At 39.1% G+C, this 25021-nt stretch overlaps 2 protein-coding genes across 3 annotated transcripts; one reads left to right on the forward strand and one right to left on the reverse strand.

The window, feature by feature from the left end:
• Positions 1-1427: 1427 nt before the first annotated feature.
• On the reverse strand, positions 1428-13346 carry LOC110950381 (ubiquitin-conjugating enzyme E2 Q2-like). Of its 2 annotated transcripts, none has more exons than XM_022192942.2 (13): positions 13087-13346; positions 9535-9639; positions 7155-7277; positions 7005-7061; positions 6748-6897; positions 6452-6536; positions 6299-6359; positions 6117-6207; positions 5975-6033; positions 4294-4342; positions 4105-4200; positions 3901-3967; positions 1428-3811 (listed from the first exon to the last, which is right to left on the reverse strand). In XM_022192942.2, the coding sequence occupies exons 1-13, from the start codon at positions 13243-13245 to the stop codon at positions 3780-3782; spliced, it is 1134 nt and encodes a 377-aa protein (XP_022048634.1). In that variant the 5' UTR covers positions 13246-13346; the 3' UTR covers positions 1428-3779. The 2 variants fall into 2 exon arrangements, with proteins under 2 accessions (XP_022048634.1, XP_022048633.1); XM_022192941.2 differs by having other exon boundaries at positions 6748-6900; positions 13087-13345.
• Positions 13347-15462: 2116 nt separating this feature from the next.
• LOC110950371 (UDP-glucuronosyltransferase 2C1-like) lies at positions 15463-20549 on the forward strand. The gene is made up of 2 exons (XM_051952633.1): positions 15463-16360; positions 17583-20549. Exon 2 carries the CDS (start codon positions 17593-17595, stop codon positions 19192-19194), a length of 1602 nt encoding a protein of 533 aa, XP_051808593.1. The 5' UTR covers positions 15463-16360; positions 17583-17592; the 3' UTR covers positions 19195-20549.
• Positions 20550-25021: the final 4472 nt, after the last annotated feature.

A 25021-nucleotide genomic window follows, 5' to 3' on the forward strand; every position in this document is an offset into this window, starting at 1 on the left:
TGACAACATGTAGCCATGAACTCATGACATTTGCTCACAATGCTGTAATTAGGTGCAGCTAAGGTCCTTGTACAAGAGTTAATATGCAGATTATATTTAACTGGAAACATTTTCAGCTCTCTAATAGAGTTGGATGTCTCTGAAAATAATAATTTTGCTTTGTGGAATGAGTATTTAAACTTTTACTTTCAATGCAAATAGATTTGTTTGACATCACAATTGGAATATTTACATTTTTTTTGTAGATTTCAATGTAATATTTCCAATCTTTTACTTTTTAAAAGCAAGAATTTAAAATACTAGTTTAGAATTTACAAGTAGAACAGTGTTATTGTGAACAATTTAAAACCAGTTTTCAAACAATGCTCACAAATCTACTCACGCTAGAGGTCAGTGAACAAAGAAAATTATGTACAGTAACAAATTATATTTTGATTACACAGGGGAACACTTTTTCAGCAACTTTGAATTGCATTGGATATTTTAACTGATTCTGAAGGAGTTTTAGGCGCTGATTTCAAATCTGAAATTAGTTTTTCTCTACAAGCTCTAGTTTGTATGCAGTTTGAGGTTAATGAAATTGTACAAATGTGAACTTGCGTAAACCTCTTCCCCAGGCTGAACTGAATGATTTAGTGCGGGATTTAGGTCTTTCAAAGAAAGCAGCAGAGTTTTTGGCATCAAGATTACAAGGCAGAAATCTTGTTGATCACTCTGTTAAAGTATCATATTTCAGAAAGCGTGACCAGCTTTTTGTGACCTTCTTTTCAGAAGACAAACAGTTTGTTTACTGCCATGACTTCCCAGGGCTTCTCAAAGAACTGGGTGCACCTTACTATAGTCCTGCTGAATGGAGACTCTTTTTAGAGAGTTCAAAACACCGTCTAAAGTGTGTTCTTTTACATTAAAAAAATAAATAAAAATGTCAAATTGCATAAAATCTGTAGCTTGCAGACAAAAACCGACTTCAGATTTGAAATCAGCACACTCAAATTGACTGTAGAAAAGTCTTTTTTTAGATGCAACAAAAATGAGTGTTCCCCAGTGTTATCATTAAACTGAGTATTCACTTCAAAGAAATTCTTATTTTCCATCTAGTTTGTACCAGATTACACTGTTCTCTGCAGCGAAGTTTACATTGTACATAAATTCTATATAATAGGTTAAATTACGATCAAATTGCAGGTAATTCTCTCATCTCCCAGGATGCTGTCTTGTTTGTTGCTCTGGATTCTTTTATCCAGAGCAACAAACAAATGAAAGTTGTATCAGCAATAAACAAAATTACTTAACATTTATTATATCATAAAATCAACAGCATAATAAATTTAATATATCAGCAATCCTGACTGACACTAAAGACATTAGTAACATTATAAAACTATTTTGCTATCCAGTTACTTCAATAACAGACAGAGAAACCGCAATAATCTTAAAATTCTTTATTCATAAACTTGATGCAAGTTTACAAATTACTGTACATGGTCAAAATTTTTTTCAAATGGAAAATGAAAAAAAGAAAACCATAGCGAGCCAACAGAGCCAGACTATCATCAGCCCGTTGGTGCCGGAAAATGAACTGACAATTGAGATAAGTGAATCTTTTCAACACACAGTCCAGTTAGAGAAGCGTGCAAGTCCCAACCACCACAGCATGACTGTCAAACTTCACCACTTAATGTCTTCTGTGACCAGAGTTTTGGCATTTTGGATGGAGGCGTTCACACGGCTGGGTAAAGGCTCTGTAGCAGAGACCGTAGTTAAAACTTCTGAAGGTTTGTGGTGTAACTTCTCTGTGCCACCAGACAGCGAAGCCCCGTCAGAGGTCGATAATTCCTCCCCCCTCAGATACTTCAGACATGTAACAACAGGATGTGGAGCTGAGAAAAAAAACTATTTATCCTGATTTGAAAGCATTCAGCTCACGTTTTTTGTTGTTGCAACACCTCTCCAGGCATGCTGTCACCAGTTGTGCAAACATTTTTAATCAGGAAAATTTGAAGACAAACCAAAATCCCATGTGTACTACAGCAGGTATTGATGAATCATTACACAGGGTGGTCATCACGCTACTGCAGTCCTCCAATTTTCATCGCTTTAATTACAAAACCATGTGACCCATATTTGTAAAGCTTATTTCATTTCCTGTTTCTGACATAAGATCAGTGGGCGAAAGAGCGAAAACATCAGTGGTTCAGAGCGCTAATTAATCCCATAAAGTCACACATAACTCAGCATGTCCATGTAAAAATCCCCCTCATAAGTATTGTTTGTTACCTGAGTTGCCATTCAAACATACTTTTGCAGACAGTGTTAACAAATAAACTGCAAAAGAGCCGACGGATTGATAGATACAGTGTGTGTCCTGTAGAATGGGGAACAGCAGTACTGGTTGTGTACTACAGTATATTGCATGGTCAAAGTTAAAATATACAGTTTCATACAGGTATTCTGAGTTCCAGGTTCAGTTTTCATCACACTTAAAAATGATCCGTCTCCAAAAGCAACGTCGGAACACATCTGTGGTAGACTGTGGCGGCAAAGGAAGCCCTACAAGTGATGTCAAGTAACAGGGCAGCAGTTTTAAACGGGTGGGCGGGGGGGGGGGGGGGGGGAGGGGCAAACCACTGCAAATGGATCGGTGTCAGGAAGATGCAACAAATCTGCTGTAAAAATGGGCAGAATGACGAAAGATCAAACATCCAAGAGAACCTCAATTTATTTCCCCTGTAAAGCCCGTCCCAGCACTTCTGCTCAACAAAGTGACTGCAATCAAGTCCAACTATTGTTTTATAATGGCGGTTGAGATGAGGCTCCTGTACAACATGCTGTTAACTTTGCACAAGCATCAAACTAGCAGTCAACCTCTACAGCGATAATCAGTTGCAGGGCCGTGAACAGAAATAAGGCAAAAAGAGCCCTTCAGCTTCATTGTTAGGCCTCCAAAATGTCATAACACTCATCTTCTGGCAAAAATATATCTTATATCCTCTTCCTAAGATATACAATGTGCAGATTCTGAGATGTAACCATTGGCCTTCTTTTCTTTTTGACCGCTGTCGGATTTGTTCAACAACAGCTGATCTTAGTTCAACAACACTGCAGCATTTTGATTCTGCTTGGCCCAATATTCGTCACACATTTTACAAAGTAAGCGCTAAAAGATACCGAGTAGCAGGTAACCTTAATTTTAAGTTTCCAAAACGTGAAATCGGCTCATTTATTGTCTAGGATGCTCGAATAAGAAAAAACAATAGCCAAATAATATTTCTAAAGACAATATTTGCTTTTATGTACCAGTTAATTTCCAAAAAAAGAAACAAAGTCGCAGTCAATAAAAACGTGATGAAGTGCCACTTCAAGACCTTCGGTATCAATCTTCTTTTGAAATCTCCATTTTAAGGAGGGGTAACTGACTGTGAAGCCCACTTTGTCAAAGCAGCTAAAGAAAAAGCATTTCCCCACATTTAAAGGGAGAAAAGTTTTTTTTGTTGTTTTTTTTTTTTCAAAAGACAAATGAGCATATTTAGAAAACAGGACTAGTGATACCCTCACATCCTCCTCCTCCTCCTCACTAAAACACTGAAGGGGAGAAGCAAAGTGAGACCAGAATAAAGTCTTTTCCCGGAGTGGGGTGAAGGAATACTTGTCAGATGAGCCAACGAGATGGTTTCCGCGAGAAAGCTGATAAATTCCCAGTGAGTCAGAGAGGGGAAAATATTCCAAAGAAAACAAGATGACCCAAAGACATGTTCCCAGTGCATAGTGGTAGTAGCTCCTTATCCGTCTTCTTTAGGTGGTGTGTACCAGCCTGGAGAACACAGAGAGAAACTCCTTTGCCAACAGATTCATACTACTGTGTCTTTACTGAGTCCATGTCATTCATAAATATTGACTTACCGTTCTTTTCGTGTATCTGCACCAGGGATTTGTATGACTGTTGTGCTCTGGCAAGATTGTACTGGTTCTGAAAGAAAAAGATATTCTGTTAATTAACAGAGGTGTTTGTTATGCAGCTGGAACTATTCCCCTTCTGAATGACCGTGTTTGTTTTGAGCAGAATGAGACATTAACAATTCATCAGAACATAATGACATCTGTTACCTTATTGGCTCCAAACTGCACTCTGGCTTTTCCTTTCACCAGAGTTGCATTTATCTGCATAATGACAGATTCTATGGAATAGGCACTGCTCCAGCCCTGAAAACACACAAACACAAAACAAGTCCAGTTACTTGATTTTCTGAGGTGAACGAAAGAATATCATGGGATGTATCAAAGCTATTTACCAACCTGTTTTGTGAGAAGTTCCATGCACAAGGCTCCTCCCCCTAGAACATAACTGAAATAAAAAAACAGTATATGAAGGACTGCTTGGTGCAAATAGTGTTCACCTGACACTTTTTGCAAATTTGCTATAATTCAACCTAAATATGTTTGTTTGCCGTGTGCAAGAGTGAGTTTTTTGACTGTTGTAAAATCAGAATTTTTACATTTCAAAAGGTACCAGTAAGTTTAAATAGTAATTTAGAGGCATATAATTTTTCAATTCATCAGATCCCTTAAAGTATCTATGATTTGCTTAAGCTTTGAATTAGCTGTCACAACATCAGACTGTTTGACAGAATATTTGTAATATTTGACAAATGATCCAACTGCAGCTGGTCTTAAACAAACCACGCAGACTGTACTATGCAGCAGTCACGTAGCATGTAACTAAATTAACCCTGCGCCCTAAAAATCATACAGCTTTTCATTAAATGATCAGACATCTGCTTGTACGCTAGCAAATTATCAGCACATTTGCAACAGCTGCAAGCACTAAGTATGGTGTGAAAGTCATCCTGAAGAGAGCAGTTAATACTTTTATTCCACCTCACAAAATGAAACTAAATAATACTGAGAGTAAATCTCTTCCAAGAAAGTGTAACATCTATTTAAAAAGTGTGTGAACAACAAATGTGGACCAAGTCACTGTGATTTCTTTGGAATAAGGATGCAGCTATCGATTATTTTAGGAATAGAATATTCTGGTAATTAATCGGATTCCGTGCTTGGTGTCCTGGTGAAACATCTGCGGTGTGGTGTACTTTAGTTTTCAACTAAAACTCAAAGCCATGGGAACCCGACATGTATTGAGTTGGTAATGCAGAAATTGCGTAAATATGTTTGGTCTATTTAAACTGCTGGTACTGCAGCTGATGGAACACGAATAAGAAAACTGACTAGTTTATCAGTATTTATTACTGAGAATATTCAGTCAGTAAAATTAGTTTCACTGAAAATTAGCCACAAATTAAAGTGATTTCCTTCATTATGAGACAGTGCCAGATCAGATTATGTTTGAACATATGAAGTTTGACAGTTTTATTGTGCAGCTGCCTGTTAGAAATAATCAGCCGCATGGATCAGCAAAACAATTATATTACACACATTTAACGGTTTTCTACTAGCATTCCTGTCTGACATGATTTCCAGTCGCTTTTTACCGTCATAAATTTTTAGATTCCTCATTGTTCTCCATTAAAACAACCTGTTCGTGATTGGTTCATTTTGTGTGGAAAATGAGTGAAATAAAGCATGAAACTCTCCTGTTTATGTGGACGAGTTTGAAGCAGAAAGTTAAAGAAAGTTGAAAATAACCTTCATACCCGTTAACTCTGAGGTTTTAGTTTTTGTGGGGCTGACTCACACAAAGAAAGCCTGACTATGTTAAACTGTCTTCGCAGTTCAGCGCTCTGATCTGCTAAACCAACGCCGTAAACAGTAGAAAAGCTGCGTCCCTTAAATTAGAAGCGTCCCGTCAAATAGTTAAGGACCTGGGGTCAGATATGTAGTGGATTAAACGAAGACTTGATGCAGAGAATATTGCCTCGAGGAATTTTAGTAATCGAATACCTCGAGGAATCATTTCAGTCCTACTTTGAAATACCTTATATATAAACTGGGCATAGGGACACCACTATACACTTACCCTCCGGAGAGCACAGGTGAGACGACCCGTACAAAAGGTGGGTCGAAAGGAAAATTATCCTGTCAAACAGAGGTAAAAGAAATGTGATTGTTCTGCAAACTCTTCACCCAAAAAAACAACAAATAAAAACAAAAGGACTCACTTTATAAGAGAAATTGAGCAGAATGTAGTCCACTCCTTCTTTTTCTTTTAAGACCTGCAAGTCGCTATGTAATGGACTATCTGGGTCTACCCTGTTACAAAGAACCACAAGTCAGATATAACAGAACACACAATGCTGTAAAAGCTGGAAAACTGTAAAAGCAACTCAACACAAGTACTTACGTCCTTAACTTGACATGCCATTCATAAAGGCTGTCATTGACTAGTTCGACTGAATAAATACCTGTGAAATAAGTAACAGAGTTTTACTTTAATATGCTGATGGAATATAAGAATCAAAGTAATAACCCTAGAGAAAAGTATCCTTGTAATCACCTGTCTTGTAACTCTGTGACCTGTAGATCTCCCTGAGTTCCTTCATTAGGCGGTCTGAGGCTTGCACTGAGCCAGAGACTGCACCCTGAAACACAAATCACAAAATGGTGCAATACGCAGAAATTAATAGGATGATAGAGCGCACCAGAGGTTTTCAAGGCTGTGAACAACAATCCTACCATAGAGAAATCCAAGCTTCTGTGTTGAATAATAGGGGTAAGCAGCTCCTCAACGTTTCCAGTCTATTACAGTCACTAATCTCTGTAAAGAGAACCATGAATGCTGCGAGCACTTACATTCAAATGATCTTGTCTCTGGTTTTTACGGATTTTCTCCAGGATGGCCAGATTTTCTTTTTCTATCCCATCATCTTCGGACTTTTTCCCACTCGCTGGCTCCTCTTCTTTCATGTCATAATGGTCCAGGTCTTGGTCCAGATCAATGTCCTGCTGCCACAGGGCATAAATTATGTTTAGAGACAGGATGTAGAAAAGCTGGATGTTACTGATCATATCAATCCACTGGACTGTCAGGAATATACATAAACAGGTACCTCTCCCATTTCTTCCTCCTCCTCCTCTTCAGATGTCACCTCATCTGATGGCCCATGCTGCAGTGGGGTGATACGTTGCAAGTTGAAAACGAATGGTTTTCTGAATTCAGTATAAAGACAGTGAGCTTTACTCTTGTTTACTGTGCATACCTTTCGGTCTTGGGTAATTGGGCCAGCAGGGAGAGGCTGGTCCAGCATTTCCACATCTGGATGTTGTGGCAGGTTGTAAAGCCGGCAGAGATCGCAAATGAGGCGCTTCAGCTGCTGAAGAAGCTTTAAGCAACATCAAGGGAATAAAATGTCAATAAAGAGAAAAAGCAAATACTAGCAATACATCAGTTTACTCTGTTCTAGCACTAAATACACTAAGTGTCCTCTTTATTAGCTTATTATGCAACAAATGTTTGGCTGTAAAGTCTGCTTTTGTGATCCTCATAATATTCAGTTTCTGTTGACAAAAATGTGTTAAATACTTTGTTTAAACACTGCGGTCGTTGGCTGTAAATGTGACCAATAATCAGTCAGGCTGAACTGAACATTTTTATTGGTTGTGCCCATAGACTGTATATAAAGATGGACGTAGCATCTGGCTCCAAAAATGAAGCCCACCCGGAAGTGTCAAAAACTTCAAATATCACGCCGTCCGCTAGGGTTGACTTCAAAAAGCTTTTGCTCCATAGACCCCAATTCATCACCGGAAAAAATAAAATTTGATAGACTGATTTTCTACAGCTCAGGATTTTTTCCCCGTTAGTTTTCATGGTCAAAATGAGAGATCAGGTGGCCGATCTTAAAATAAATCAATACTGAATTTTAAATAAATCATTAAAGTTGGCGGAGCCAGGGGGCGTGGCTATACTTGATAGACAGTCTTGTCTGGGATGATTGACAGATCCTTTAGGGCGAGGCTTTCAGCAGGCTTATTCCGTGGAACTTGGCTTTCATCCACATTTAGATTAAGTTGTCCTCTAATTATTGTTATTTTCCACAGGTTTCCGGTTTGTTGACTTGTTATTACTAGTTGTCGTTCACTGTAGCCATGGCTTGTTCCTCCGTTAATTGCACTAACAGACCCTCAAAGCATGCCGTTATCCAGTTTTTCCGGTAAGTAAATGTTTCATATGCAATTTTACCGTTAAATATGATGCTTACAGTGTACCCCAAAAATTGGTCTTTTTTCTGAGGTGTTGTGGCCTAAAAAAAAAAAGAGACATTTGGCATCGATGCACCTTGCTAATTACGCTAGCTATCCGCCGAGTGCTAGCTTCAGCCGACGTCTTTATATCCAGTCTATGATGCCGAAAGCAGCAACAGAAGCCTCTGCAGTAAAATGTGGTGGGGATAAGAGAGTCTTCAGCTCTCACTCTGGCCCGCCCATAGACTGGGCCTGCCCCTAGTTGCTCTCCGGTCCAGCCTGTTTGATGACGCTTTTTACATCACTGGCTCCAAAAAATCCAAAATGGCCACCAAGAAGTAGCAAAATCCGGGCTTCATTTTCTTGGCGTTGAAACCATCGGGTGACATCACGGTTAGTTCACGCCTGGTTGTGTCTGACATTGACCAGGTCTGCCCAGGTAGATAAAATCATTCAGTCTCACACTGTCACATACCTGTCTGAGTTGCACATGACAGCAACTAAGCACAGACTAGAGACTAGACTAGAGGCTTCTCTGTGCCCACCTGACTACAGTCCACTAAGACCATCCAGGGAACATTGGTAAACTATAGCACTTACAACAGATTGAATGTGATGAGTTTAGAAGACACTTAAAATAGTAGCTAGAGTAAACAGCTTGAGTTATAAACCCTCCCCATCTAAACTGCATGACACTGCATAAACATCGGTCTAACCAGCCAGCACCAGAAGTTAACTCTTATTCTATGGGAAACACTGCAATAACAGGCAACATTATGCATTGAAGTTCAAAACTAAAACATTAAAAACGCACAACGTCTCCTAGAAACTGTCTTTTTTCCATTGTAACAGATGCATGGCTGGTCCCTGAAGCATTTTAGTGCCAGGTAGCAGCAAACAAAGCAGTGAGGAGTCAGAAATGACAATAAAATTCAGTACTGCTAAAAACAGAACCAAAAATGTAAGACCCAGACCATCCTTATGAGAATAAATGAGTTAAATGTACAAAACATTATCTGCATGTTTGTTCCTGTTGGCAATCATTTACATAATGTGTTAAGAAAATACCACTGTGTATGTTAAAATTATGGGTGCTGCACCTACATGAAAAACCAACGTAAGAACGACAGACAAAAACTTTGAAATGCCTCTGAATATAATTTAGTCAACTAAAACACCATCTGTGACGATGACTTCAGTAACTGAAATTTCCACATTTCAAATCATTTCATCTAAAACTGAACACTATAAGCTTTTGTCAAAACAGATGTTGCAGCAGGGCTGTCGTATTAGACTACAATAGACTGCACAAATGTAGCAAATAAATGGTCCACAGACTGTATGTTAGATTATCATTTTGTGCAATCCTCTGTGAATCCATATCAGCAAACTTACCAACGTGCTGCCTTTTCTCACATCCTCTAAACGCTCCAACACTTCAGCCAGACTAGGATCATCAGAGTCAACAAACCATATTGGTGATGTGGAGGGATAGGATTCCTGCAACAGAGGTAACAATAAAAGGAGGAAATTTAGCCCTTCATGCTTGTGTGTTACTGGCTTTGTTGTCTCCATAGCACATAACAGACAAGGCTACTGCATTAAAGAGACCAAAATGTTGCCTATGGTTGGAAATCTCATTTACATAAAAAGTTCAAAGTTTATTCCGGAGCTACAAGTAATTTCAAAGGAAATATCTGAGCCCACACAGCCACCCACTGAACAAAATGATTTGTCTTCTGCCAGCTGTAGAACAAGAGCATCCTGAGCAGAAGTGATGAGTGCTGCTCTTAGTCTGCAATTAGGTCTTAATACAGCTAGTAAATTATGAGTGAACTTCAGTTTACATAACTGAAGATGCAAGAGACAAGTCTCAACTAAATAGCTAAAATATACCATCCTGAACTGTTCTGTAGAGCAGCCAGGTAACCAAAACAAAATACTGCACGCTTCTATACAGCAATGATGACACTGCATTTATGTTAAAAGGGGAAATATAACATAGGTGAATGAATGTGCTGCATACTAATGCATACTGCACTGTAGCAGTGCTATACACAGCACTAAGCTGGACATATCACAGCTGTAAAAACGTAGGAGTTCCCTAACCATAACTACAACTTTGATGTTGACATGGCTGCTTTTTACAAGTCAAACTTGCAATTATGGTAACTCCAATATCATCTGAACGTGGTGTGAGCCACTAAAATTTGCATTCTGGAACAAAGCTGTCACTCAGCATTTCAGTTATCTCCATACTAGAGCTGATGTGATTAGTTAGTTACTAAATGAATTCATATTTTAAGCACAAATACTATCAGTGTGCTTGTTCATGCTCCTCCGTGGCGAGGAATTTATGGTGCTTGTCTTTACAACCTGAATATCTGTGGGTTTTGGAGTGTTGGTCGGCATGAAGTCACCTTAAAGTCAAGGAAGCTGTGCTGGACATATGAAAAACAACTAATTGAACGATTAAAGAAAACAGTCATCAAATTAATCAAGAATGAAAACACCGTTACAAGCAGCAACTCTTTAGGATCTGATACCAAGGGACAAAGTGGCAACGATCACATCGTGAGGCTAAAGTCAGTGTCAAAGTACCTTAAAGTACAACACCTCCAGCTGCTGCCAGATGTTAGCTACAAAACAATCTGTGGCTACAACTGACTCCCATTTAAAAAGCATCAACTTCTCTGTAGCAATACCAAATGACTTTTTTACTCATCACATAAATTCTGGCCTTCAATAAGTGTACTTGTATTCATCTGGGAATTTTTGCTCTGCTAATAACATCTGAAGAATTATTGAAGACTGATATGCTGTATTGACTGTTCATTGACAGTTCATTTGTGTGCTACTCTCCCTGATACCTGAACTTGCAGCATCTCAGACTTTTGAAGCTTTTGTGTAACCCTCATGTTGTCCTGTGGGTCAAACTGACACATTTTAAAGAACTTTCACTGTATATGTAATCATTTTAGATATTTATAGGATTTTTTGGAAGATTTTTATGATTTTTTGAAAATATTTACAATTTTAAAAAAAATTATTTCTTGCCAAATTTTTTATTTTTTTTTTAATTAAACTTTTAAGGGAATTTTTTAAGGATTTTTGGGGAAATTTCTTCCTGAAGATTTTGCAATTTTTTGGGAATTGTTTTCCTGAATTTTTTTCAGACGAAGGAACAACATTTTTTGGTGCCAGTAAATGAGGACAACAGGAGGGTTTGTGTAAACACAAAAAGATGGCGCCAACCATACACTGCTACTCAAACCATCGATGAACTGGACATCAAATTTAAAGATGAAGCCCAATTCAATCCAATGAAAGTTGCTCACTGGCACACACAGTAAAAAGCATATGCCATGTTTTAGAGGGGTTCTGCATTACTAGAAACATAGAATCAAACAAACTGAAAGCAAAGCATCTGCCAGCCAAATTGACTAACTTCCTATTGACACACTTGCATAGAATTAGATCATCTTAGAGCTGCTTCTACATTTTCCAATTGTTGTTGGATCAAATTCAGTTATTATGCTCACAATTTTTTTTCACTGCTATACAGTTGCTTCTTTACCAGTGATTGTGAATGCAGAACTTCTATTTGGTCCAGCGTGCATCACGTGATGAATGTCATACAGTTTGTTCATTATGCCAAAACCATAGCATAGCCCTGCACTGTTCCTGGGGGGTTTGCATCAAACCAATCAGTGATGTCTCGCTTCACTAGTTCGTCTTTTATAAAAAATCTCTGGGTAGAACAGCATTTTCCAACTCATCTCTCATACTCCAGCAATTAGATTGGGATGTGTGTGAGTGTACTCTGGCTTGTTGGAAACTGACTCAAAGGAGATGCAGTCTGACTCAGCTCCAGTCTCAATACGACATAGTGTTCAGAACATTAACAGGCCCGTCTGTGTCTCCAAAACCGAGCATATGTGGAACTGCGTGCATGCAAGCTTCTGCTGAGAGGAGGATGTGGTCAGGATGTCAGGAAGGTTGATCATCTGGGCCACCTGAACTGCACAAAAACAAGTGTTTCAGAAGAGCGAGCCCAAGATGTGAACACCATTCACCTTCCTGTTGTGATGGTAAAGACTGTGTGTTTCACCAATGTTTGGAAATCACTTTACATCACTAATAATTCACAAAAATGTAATAACATGAGTCGAGAATTTGGTGTTAAACTGCATACAAATACCAGGCCCATCAACGTTACCTAAATATGTACCTCTACAGCTGAGCTCACGTTATTAGTTGGTTGCAAAAGAAACAACGCTAACTGATGTACAGTGCAGACTATTTCATGTGTAGGCTTTTGACCGGTTCAGGTGTCCAGATAAAAGGGCCACTGGCGTCACCGCTTCAGTACATGTCAGTTAAGTTCGTCAGAGGGATCAGTCTATTTACTGAAAAGGCAGAAAACAGTGTAACAACATTCCATTAAACCGCCTCTCTTTAACGTTAAAGACGTGAACCACCGCGTCTATTTAGAACAACGTATTCATTGAAACACTGTTTAAAAGCAGCTGTGACGATGTGAAAGTCCCCAAATATCTAAGTAAATGACGTTTGGAATATTCTGGATACAGTTCAGTAGTTACAAAGTTAGCAGATGTAGTCCTGCGGACAGTAACGCAGTTATTTTGGCTAACAAAACAAGCTAACGTTACTTTCAGTTAACAGGCTAGCAAAAGCTACCGCAGCGTCGTTACTAATCGACGTTTTGTCGTACACTTTTCTAAAGTGGATTTCACACTGGACGTGTGTTGCTTACTTTAATATAAGGGGCGACGAAAATCTTGATGGCTAAACACCTAATGAAAATGAATGCGGACACTTTATTCGTAGTTGATTTGTAAACACGGTGCCTTCCGCGGACTGATTTGGTTTCAGTCGATAGTCAGTGGCTGGGTTAGCTTGTGCGCAGAGCTGGCCTGGACTCACCGTGATGTTGCAGTGAATGATCAGCAGCTTCTCTCCCGTCACGTTGAACTGGCAACTAAGTTCATCGGGTTTCCAATCTATTATTCTGAATCGTTCGTGATTTGGGTCAAAAATTGACTCCAAAAACTTCAGTTCGGCCTTCAGCCCCGAAACCGACATCTTCTACTCATCTCAAACCACCAGGCCGCTGGCAGAGGGGAAGTCGGGGCGGAATGCGACCGCGCAGTGGAGTCGGCTCTACGGATCTCGCATGTTAGCGTGAGAACAACAACAAAGGGCTGGAGAACAGCTTTATATAAACCTATATATGGTATACACAGCCGGTGGCGGTTAACAGCTAGTACACCACACTGCTCTCATTTTATGTCATCTTACTTTTATTTATTTTTGGCACTAATAGTGGTGTGGTCACTACAGGAACCTAAAAAATAGAATACATAATATATAATATTGAGCTAGATATAATCTACAATTGTTGTGTTTTTTTATATATAATTTAACTCAAGATAAAGCAAATGAGGACTGAGTTACTACGAGACCTCCAGGGGCCCAAAAAGTCACAATGTCAACTAATTAATTGCAACCAATGTTGGGAGATGTTTGCACCACAAAAGAACAATATCACCTTATCCTTACATCACCTGATATAAAGTTGTGTATCATAAAAAGACTTAAAGTAAACTACATGCAACAAACCTGGGCTAATATTCAATTGGTTGATTTCTAGGACTTTGTGTAAAGTTTAATAAGACTACCAGTGTGCTGTCTGTATCTGATGGATACTTGCAGGAAACAGACACCCAACTGCAAATATTTGACCTGGTGGATAATCCAAATAATTTCTTGAATTGAAAGTTGTTTTTTTCACATCAATTTAATCTCCTGTTTTTTAAAGAAACATTTTATTTTGAAATTCTAAATTTAAAGCATACAGAATATACACAGGATTTCAAAAAAAATTTCAAACAAATGGAGCAGGTACTGGTAAAAAAAAAAAAGGCAAATAAAAGCAAACTAAATATATATAATCATCCTTTGCATGCATGTGTGATTAATACAATGCAAACAGTCAATGTAAACAGTCTGTGCTTATAAAGACGACTGGTAGTGTATCAGTTCTGCAAATCCAATATCAATACAAGTGCAGACAAAGTGTCCATTAGATAGCTTTAGAAAAGTCTTGTATCCATTTCTCAGAGGATATGTGATTTAAAAACTTTTTTTGCAACTTTTCATTTTCAAAGCTGTCTAGTTATGAGTAGATGGATAATCAGACTTTCTAGTTGTCGCTGTACGCTTCCTGGCAATGCATTATGCTATCTTTAACCACTTTTTTCCAAATACATTACTCTCATGAAACAGCTTTTCATCATCAGGTGCAGTCATTTTAGATCCCAGAGTGGGTTTAAGGATCTTAGTTAAGGGTAAGAAATACAGTTTTTGCAAGGATCCTTTCTAATTGCAGTGTTTTAGAGACAACGAATTCCTTTCTGGAGCCACATTTCCAGAATATTGTTGTTCTGAATCTTGGATATGAATTAATTCTGTATTAAAGTGTGACAGAACCTCTAGTCTCGTTCATACTATATTTTAATATTTGTATTAAAACATGATTATCAGTCCTAGTGGTTATGATGCTTGAGGTCAATTTGTGTATTCAGTTGTCACGTGTACAGTCATTCTCAGTTATTAGAAAGAACAGGGCAAGTGATGAAAGATCAAAGTGTCCTTGGCTAATATTCAGACTATAATAATTCTTGGATTATTTGTGTTGACAATAAGAACAGGTTTGGTAGGAGAATGTTCATCCATCCATCCATCCATCCATCCATCCATCCATCCATTCTCTCTATACACCGCTTTATCCTCACTAGGGTTGCTGGGAGTGCTGGAGCCTATCTCAGCTGACTCGGGCGAAGGCAGGGGACACCCTGGACAGGTCACCAGTCTGTCGAGAATGTTAATGACTTGAGTAAATGGAGAAGTCCTTGATTCGGTTGCGTATTTTTTGCTTGCAAATATCTCCAAACAGTCGGATGGCTTGAGGTTGGCTGTTAGTCGTAGATGCTACAGAACAGGTTCTAAGATGAAATTAAATCTGTGAACATGTGTTGATGTCAGTGCTGGGTGAGAAAAGAGATGTTGCCATAATTAGGAGCATATAGATTAAAAAATGTCCAATGTTGTGAGAAAAAACTGGCAATTGTTAACACAAAACAGCTTCAGGGGTTAGTGAATGTTTCCTGAATGTTAATGTGAACATTTCTGTTTATTGAAATAGCAACTTATCTCGGCTTAAAGCTGAAGGAAGAGGGATAAATTTGTCCTTCTATCCTTCATATTCAGTGCTCATGCATTATAAGGTGAGTCTCCTGGATGAATGCTATGCTGGTTGTAAATAAAGTCCCTGTTTTAACATTAGGAGCTCACAGTTCTAGCAGCAACACATGCACAGTATAATTCATCCAGCGCAATGAGCCTGCAATTCTAAAGGTGTTTTTTTGAAGCTGTTTCACGAAGTTGTGACTGCTAACATTTCCAACATCCCATTCTTTATTGCTGCACAGGTTCTGCCAAATGGTTAATATCCTTTAGTGTTGTTGTGTTTTGTCTTACTGTGCACTTTTTCACAAGTTGAACTCTCAGGGCCATTGTTCAAAGTCCTGCTAGTGGTGAACTCCCTGCTCATTTAAGTGCAAACAAACATGCTATCCGGTGTAACCTGAAGTATTTACAAGTCATAAAGACGAGACACTTGGTTAAAGTGTCATGTGAAGGCAACACGCATTCAGTTTGTACTGAGGGAGTACAAACTGAATGATGAAATAGTCAATAACCTCTGAAGTGCTGTTTTATTCTTCAATAAGGCTTTGCAGGACAAAATTTCACAATAATGTTTGCACATAAAAAATAAGATTTTTAAGACCTTCTTGGGAAATTGAGTCTTTCTTAAAGGCATAGGTACAACAGGTGAGAAATTGTATGGAGCAGTTGTTGCCCAGTTTGGGAAAACAATCAAAAGACATTTATATTTATGACTTCTTTTGATACCAGATGGCACAGTGGATAAAAATCATCTGTTTACAACTAAAAATGAATTCTTGCTTCCAAAGTTCATTGGGGAGGGCACACATTTTACAACAGGACTCGTATCTCGTGTAGATTGCCGTGACGTACCAGGAGGTGGATTAAATGCAGCACAAAGCCTCATTGAGCAACAGGTTCACTTCAACTGCAGTCGTAAAAGTTGTGTTTCCTGAAGCACCAGATTGAGGTAAGAATGAAAAATACTTAGAACAAACAAGCAAAAAAAATTATACAGACTTTTTATGAACACAGATACATGAAACCCATCTAAAAAGCACAATTTATGTTGAAATATTGTTTTAAAAAATTCTGTTTTCTGTGCAAGTCTCAGTGTTAAAGTGTTTTATTTGAGTTAATGAGATTGTAAAGGTTGTTAACAGAAATCAGTCCATACTTTAGAATACTATTAAAATATGAAATAGTTTTTGTCAGTTTGTGCTAGATTAAAGATCCACTATATCATATTGGATATGACAAAATGATGTGGTTTGAATTCTGATGTTTGGGTGACTCCACTGTTTACATTTGGATCAATGATTTTACATAGCTAGTGCGTTATTTGCAGTCCAATTTGATAACCAGTGACAGAAGTATTCAGATGATTTATTTCAGCAAACGTGCTAGTAAAATTATATAAAAATGCTCTTTAAAAGTCCTGTACACAAAATCCTGCTTGGTGAGGCATCAGATAATAGGTATTGTTAAGTATTTTATAAGTATTTTTACTTTTGGTGCTTGACAATACTTACATAACACTTATCATACAGCAGTAAAATGTTTCCTGTGACTGACAAAATGGTGTAAGTAAACAGTGTTTTGCAATTGCATCTGCCACTCTCAATACAGCTATGACATACGTGATAAATCTGAGGGGGTGTCAGATGATTAATGGGAGAGAAAAGCAAAGATATATATATATATATATGCTTTTACTTGAGCCTTCTATCTTTTAAAATTGTTTGCTAATTGGACATATTTTGGCCTTAATTATTTTAGTTAAACCAATTAAGGACAAATGTCTCTGTGAATGAACTGCTGACAAGGGACCCCAATGATTTTCAAAATGTTTTTCTCTAATGAGGTAAAAGTAAACAGTTGTCACAAAACGTAGGGGAGTAAACAGTACAATGTTTGCCTTCAAAATACAGTGGGGTAAAGGTACAAAGTGGTATCAAGTGCAGTGATTGTATTTACGTAGCGCACCAGAGTCATTTCCACCTGTGCATTTCATGTTATATGTACACAAACACCTGCAAGGTTCAAGGTTCAAGGAATGTTTATTGTCCCCATGGGGCAAATCACTATACAGCCAGCAGAGCAAGTCAACAACAATCGTATCACAGAGTACCAATCACAGACAATAACAAAAACAATAGATAGCACAAACTCACTTTTAAATTTTTTTTCAGGTGCCTCATCATGAAGATGTCCAGTTTGTCTTGGTTGGTCTTTATTTTACTCTTAAGTCAGCTATCCTCTGCATCTGGGGGCAAAATTCTGGTGTTCCCCCTGGATGGAAGCCATTGGGTGAACATGAAAGTACTCATAGAGGAACTGCATGCCAAAGGCCACCAGGTCACTGTGGTTCGGGCGTCCGACAGCTGGTACATCAGCGAGGCATCTCCCGTCTACACTTCCATAACTATCCCCTACCCTGGAGGATTTGAGGACCACTTTGACGTGTATTTGCCTCAACTGTTGGAGATCCGACTTCAGAGTAACCCTCAGTCATTTTGGTCTCGCTTCTGGGGTCAGCGTCAGGTAGATAAGTTGGTTTTAGATCTGTTCTTTAAGTTTCATAAGGCAGTGAGTGAACTAGTTATTCAGATGTTTGAAGATAAGAATCTGATGGAATCTCTCCATGCTGCCAAATATGATGTGGTTTTGACTGACCCTGGCATCGGCGGAGGGGCAATGCTGGCACGTTGGCTCCAAATTCCACTTGTTAACAACGTCAGATGGACCATTCAAGGTGAAGCTCACTTCCTCTTGGCTCCCTCACCGCTGGCATACATTCCTTTTACTGCAACAGAGTTTACTGATAAGATGACTTTCCTTCAAAGAGTACAGAATTTTTTGAGGTATAATGCTGGTATGTACGTACATTCAACGATCACAGAACCTCATTACAAACCAGTAGTTCAACGGTACTTTGGCCCTGATGTGGACTACTCTACTTTTTTTCTGGATGCTGATATATGGCTCATGAGAAATGATTTTATTTTTGAATTCCCACGTCCAACAATGCCAAATATAGTCTACATGGGTGGATTTCAGTGCAAGGCTTCAAAGTCGCTCCCTGATGACCTGGAGAAGTTTGTCCAGAGTTCTGGAGATCATGGGGTTGTTATAATGACTCTAGGAACTTTACTTGGGAAACTTCCTCAAGTTGTCTCTGAAGAAATTGCCGCAGCCTTTGCTCAGCTGCCTCAAAAGGTTATTTGGAGGTACATGGGACAAAGGCCAAGCAACCTGGGCAACAACACATTACTGGTCAGCTGGCTGCCACAGAACGACCTCTTAGGACATCCCAAAACCAGAGTGTTCGTGACCCATGGAGGCACCAATGGAGTTCAGGAAGCGATTTACCACGGGATTCCAGTAGTTGGACTTCCCTTGTTCTTTGATCAGCCTGACAATCTCTCCAGAGTCAGAGCAAAGGGAGCAGCTGTGATTGTGGACATCGCCACACTCAACAGACAAATCTTTGAAGAGGCACTGATGGCGGTTCTTTACAATTCAACTTACAGGGAAAAAATGCAGATGCTCTCGAGGCTGCACCGAGATCAGCCCATGAAGCCCCTGGATCAGGCAGTGTTTTGGATAGAATATGTGATGAGGCACAAAGGAGCCCCTCATCTGCGGTCTCAATCGCACAAAATGTCCTGGTTTGTTTACAACTCTCTTGATGTCATCGCAGTCTTGCTGATTGCTGTTTTGCTTGCGACATTCATCTGCGTTTCCATTCTGAGATTCTTCTGGAGAATAATATTTAGGAGGGAAAAAGTTAAACATGAATGACATAAGAATAAAATGTTTGTTTTCCCAACATGGCTTTGTATGATGCTGTGTGAAGAGGAAAACATAAAAACTGTGAAGCAGTGACAGTTTCTTGTTTGAAAAGTAGCTTGTCAACATGATGAAGTATTAGAACCCTCAGATACCATCAGTATTTTTTTTAAATTACAAAAAAATCGATGTGTTCTGTAATTAATATATTAACTATTGTATTATATATTATGCAATTTGTCCTTTCAAACTGGGAGAGATAGCACTTTCACTTTTGTTTTTAGTAAAATTGAGATGCTAATTCTATGACACAAACATACTATGACCCTATACCAGCTGAAACAGTGATGTCTCTAGCAAGAAAGCACAATACACATTTATTACTGGAACTGATCATTTCTACCAATTGTAACCTTTTCCAGTTATTGGACTTATATTTGACGTTAGATTTTTAAGTAAAAATGATCATTACTGTTTAGCTTTTTAAAATAGTGGGCTTTAAGGCTTTTCTACTTACAATTTCACAGAAACATTTTAGTGAAGAACAGTATGGGCTGCTCTGTTTAGCACTCCTAAAGCATTTACTGTTGCATTCACTGACTTGACACTAGATGGCAATGTAAGTAAGATAGACTGTACCTAAACAGGGTGTCCTGTTATTATGCCTGAGAAGCTGAGGTAAATATGTCTCATTTGTTAAGTGTGAATTCTGGTTTGTATTAGTACGAGTGTCACTCTTTAACTATCTGGAAATGCACTTCATGTAGTCTTGTGGAGAAAGAGAAAAGTGGAGGAAGTGGTTTCGGCAATTGACAGCTCCTGTTGCCCATATCTGTCAGTTCTGTTGAGAAAAGTTCTTTAAAAAGCTTGAAGTGACAATAAACTGTCCCAGAGTACGGACAAGAAACAACATAAATAACTTCATACATTCTCAGGTTTGTTTTAATAAACTACACATCAGTCTTGGAAGAAGTAGATCCTTTTTTTTGCATAAAATCTCAAGAACTGGAAAGAAACCATCTAGCAATGTCACACAAATACATTATATTCAATTACTGGATTCATACACTTTAAAGCACAGAAGAATAAACAGCAAAACTGAAAAATGCTTTATTGTCCTCTTGCAGTAAATCCTCTCAGCTCTTTCTTTTATTCCCCATATTTTCCTGGCTCTAGTTTATTTTCTACTGAATGACCTTTTGCTTGTTTCCTAGATTTATATTAAGTCTGTTCTGTGTGTTTTGGGATATTTAACTGTTCATTTATATTTTTTGCCCTTTTGTCTGCTCCACATTTGTGCTGTGTGTTCTGTCTACTGCCCTCATGTATGTGAATTTAAGCTTGAAATTAAAGTTTGGGATTTTGGACTTTTGTCTGCCTCCAGTGCCTTGTCCCCCAACACTGTTACAGCTATCATTGCAGTTGCACATTATCTTCTCTGTAACTCTGTACCATGAATTGTTGTCAAATAATATTATGTCCATATTTTTGGTGACTCCCCCATTAAACATAAAAAGCATCACATTCTACTAAAACAGCATGGCTCATTCATGACAAACAGAAACATTCTCCTTACTTCTTCTGTTTCTATTCAGTGTATTCACACCTAACACTCAGCGTATGAATTGAGACACAGTTAAACACTTTGTGGCCAAAATAATGAAAAACATCTGCAGGGGGACAAATGACAAATCAAACTTTAGCTTTATTTTCAATAAAATATTCATATTTTAAAAACATGCATATATATGTAACCCTGGGTTAAACACACTTTTAGTTAAGAATTTAAAATTCCCACCCCTTTTTCAAGTCCCTGAATGCATCACATTCACCTGAGTGATCACCTGGCTTCTCCAGCCAATCCCATGTTTTGGAGGGAATATATATGCTGCCTCACTTCCTCTCCAGTCAGTTGTGTGGGGAGAGGAGCTGAGGAAGCAGCTGTACAGGTCAGTTCCCAAACAAACACAGTCAAAAAGAAACATTTTGGTTTAAACTAATACATAAAATGCCAAATTACAGAGCTTTACTCTGGGATGTGAGGATTGGTGGGACCCAATGCCATTTTGTGCAAATCTGATCATTGGAATTGGTGAGTGTGAATTGTTTGATGTCTTGTTTTGTGTGAACAATGAGTTAGCTCTGCTGGGCCATGCGGTAGCATTAGCAGCTAATGCTAACATGCTAACCCAGGTGTCCTAGGCCTTAGGCCAAGATCTATTATAGATTTCTATGTGTTTAGCCTATTGTTCTTAAATGCTAACATTAGTTTAGCATTTAGCATTTTTCAGACTTTTGGTTTTTGAGTCTGTTTTATTGGAATGAATTTATTTGAATGAATTGAATAAATACACCATGGTATTAGTGATTTTAAAAGGTTTGGATAGTGTACACTAAGTTATGGAACTTGAACTCTGGTTTTATGAGTTTTCATTTTGGCCTTGTTTTACAGGCCAGGTACCTTTACCCTTTATGGGTTAATTCGATGGCGAGCTAGTGATCCACGGCCAGGAGCCAGAAGAACCCTCAGTCCGTCTCTGTAACACCTGTCGGGTAGGAGGCTGGTGCAGCCTGCTCTCTCCCTCCCCTTACTCACCTTCCATTTGCCCCGCTCCACTACTCACCTTCCTTTGGACAATTGCGCTTTTTCCATAATCCCCGAAACCTAATAACAATTATTGAACATTTTGCGGTGCCTAAATGGACTGTCGTGTGTAACTGGAAAAACTACAACAAAAGGACTTTGGGTTTTGGTTTGTTCATTTTAAGTTGAACATTTGGAATTAGTGCGTGTATTTTTAATGTAAATATTCACTGTACAATTGGGTTATTCTTTTTGTTTCTGTTATCAACTATTCACCTTAATATATGGTACCATCACTTTAAAACTTACTTTGTGTCTTGTATTTACTGTTTTCCGCTCTCCAGTAGCCGTTCTTAGATCTTCTGAACACTAGTCCAATTCTTGTGTTAATGTATTATTTAGTTACCCTATACGACCAGGTGTTGATATAATACTTGCTACATTTTGGCGAGCTAGCCAGGAGAGTGGAAGGCACAGTAATAATTGAGTAATTTAATAATTTCAACTTGTTCATTCACACTCACCAGTCCTTGAGTATAAACATGGAGTTCTTTGAATCTCTTGGAGTGAAAATTCCAAATGCTGTTTTGATCAATGGGGCCACAGATTCTGATTTGCGAGAAGATATTATCAGATACTTTGAATCAATAGGTGGAATAAATCAGAATTTCACAGTTAATGATATAAGTTCTGAATTTGTAGGCCGATATGTTGTTGAATTTAAGTCTGGTTCTGCTATTGGGCTTTTACCAACTTTGCCATATACTTACACTTCAGATGAAGGTAACAAATTTTATATTGAAAGTTTGTCTGAGGTTTATGCTTCAAAAGGTTGTGCTTCAAAAACTGAAAATTTGATGATGGATGTGAAGACTATGGCTAAATTGTCTGGAAAGGAATATGGAGAAATACTTCAAGAAATGATGTCACAAATTAACAAATCCATTGTCGAGCTGAATCGTCCTGCCGCAGATGTCAATGCTGAAGAAGAGCAGTTAACCCCTCCTGTTTCAGTAAAGCAATCAGATTCTCCTGTTACCAACTTCCCGTCTGCCTCTAGGTCCAGTTTTGTTCCTCCAGATGATAGTAACCAGAGGGGAGAAAGGCGATCCACTCTAAACATGGCTGCCAGTGATCTCACCCCTCCTGAGGTGCAGCGTTATGTTGTGGAACATGTTGTGAGGAGTGGAGATGGTGCACATTCATCCCATCGATTCCGGACATTCTCTGGGAAGGTGCCAAGGCCAGCGCATGAGACAGACTATGATACCTGGAGGTCTGGAGTTGAATTAGTCCTGAGAGATCCAGCCATTTCGGATCTGCAACGTACCAGACTGATCAGGGATAGTCTGTTGCCTCCTGCTGCTGATATTGTTAAACATCTCAGTCCAGACACTTTGCCAGGGGTGTACTTACAACAGCTCGAATCTGCATATGGAACTGTGCAAGATGGAGATGAACTGTACGCAAAATTTCTCGATACTTACCAGGATGTGGGTGAAAAACCATCTACTTACTTACAGCGTCTTCAGGTGGCGTTGCAGCATGCGGTGAGGAGAGGAGGAGTTCCTGCAAGAGATGTTGATAAGCGTCTGTTAACCCAATTCTGCAGAGGTTGTTGGGACAATAATCTTATTGTGGAACTACAGCTAAAGCAGCGGAAAAATGACCCACCTCCATTTGCAGAACTTTTACTACTCCTTCGCACAGAGGAAGATCAAGATGCAACAAAGACGATGAGAATGAAGCAGCATCTGGGCGTGACAAAACATAAAATCTCAAATCAAGCACAACTTGTACGGGCTGAAGAGGAACCCAATTTGTGTTCTACAATCTCTTTATTCACTAAGCAGCTTACTGAACAAATGTCTGCCATTCAGAAGCAACTTGCAATTCTCACGGCAAGTCAGACCAGAACTGCTCCAGATACCACCATAAAGACATTTGATAAATCAAAGCCTGGCAATCCAAAGTCATCTTCTCCAAAGCCAGGGTTTTGTTTCCGCTGCGGGGAAGATGGCCACATTAAGCCACAATGTGACAATGTTCCAAATTCATCCCTTGTGAATGCCAAAAGGAGACAGTTCAACAGCAAACAACAACAAAAGTGGCAGAAACCAAGCAAGTCTGGGCATTTAAACTAATTTCAGCTCCTGCTGAGGGACTATCAGGAGCTGTGCAGGACCAACCCTGTCCCGTAACAAAGAAAGCAAAGAAACTGTCCAGTGTGTTGAAATGCAGTCAAACATGAAAGCAAAGAGAAGATTGCCAAAAGGATTGGTCGGTTCCCGATGTACTGCGGACATTACTGTCGCTGGTCAAACTTGCTTGTGTCTCCTCGATACTGGTTCGCAAGTAACCACCATTCCCGTGTCATTCTACAATGAACATTTGTTTGATCAGCCTATTTATTCACTTAATGAGCTACTCCATATCGAAGGTGCAGCGGGTCAGAATGTTCCATACCTTGGATATGTTGAGACAACCATAACATTTCCAGAAGATTTTCTTGGAACAAATTTTGACATTCAGACACTCGCACTTGTGGTTCCAGATATTAGACCCGGTTTCCCGAATTCAGTGTTAATTGGCATGAACACTCTTGAAGTCCTTTACGACCAGTTTTGCAGCAGTGATTCTCACGCCTTCCAGCCAAGTTCACAAGGCTACAAAGTTGTTTTACAAACTCTGCAGCTAAAGCACCAAAGCAATGTTGAAGATCACATTGGACTTGTCATTCTGGGTAGCAAGGCTCCTGTGTTCATTCCAGCTGGTCGCACAATGGTACTCGAAGGCTTAGCAAAGGTGTCAACTCCTACAACCAGTCAGTCCGCAATCGTTCAGCACCCGGATTCAGGCCTGCCGGGTGGCTTGTGCGTTAGCAGCTGCTTGGTTTCCTTGTCTTCTCACTTACCACACAAAGTTCCGGTTGTGGTGACCAATGAGTCTGAGCAAGATGTCTGCATTCCTCCATCTTCCGTGATTGCAGATCTTGACACTTATGAATGTACCATCTCTGACCACCATGTAGTCAATAAACCATTACAGAGTCAATCGACTCTATTGACTTTCAACTTTGGTGACAGTCCAGTCTCCGCTGAGTGGCGAGAACGTATCACTGCTAAATTGAATGCCATGCCGGAGGTGTTTGCACATCATAATCTCGACTTCGGGTGTACCAGCCATGTTAAACACCACATTAACCTCCATGATAATACCCCTTTCAAGCATCGTGCACGCCCTATTCACCCAAAT

Source organism: Acanthochromis polyacanthus, chromosome 8 (genome assembly GCF_021347895.1).
Source record: "Acanthochromis polyacanthus isolate Apoly-LR-REF ecotype Palm Island chromosome 8, KAUST_Apoly_ChrSc, whole genome shotgun sequence".
NCBI classification, from domain to species: Eukaryota; Metazoa; Chordata; class Actinopteri; family Pomacentridae; genus Acanthochromis; species Acanthochromis polyacanthus.

Bases quoted from the DNA above. Each gene is read 5' to 3' on its own strand.
- LOC110950381 (XM_022192941.2), bottom strand. From the start codon at position 13,245: ATGTCGGTTTCGGGGCTGAAGGCCGAACTGAAGTTTTTGGAGTCAATT. The intron at 6,901-7,004 runs GTACCTGTTTAT...GCCCTGTGGCAG, and splicing joins AGGAGGAAGAAATGGGAGAG to CAGGACATTGATCTGGACCA. The intron at 3,968-4,104 runs GTAACAGATGTC...TTTTTCTTTCAG, and splicing joins TGCAGTTTGGAGCCAATAAG to AACCAGTACAATCTTGCCAG.
- LOC110950371 (XM_051952633.1), top strand. From the start codon at position 17,593: ATGAAGATGTCCAGTTTGTCTTGGTTGGTCTTTATTTTACTCTTAAGT.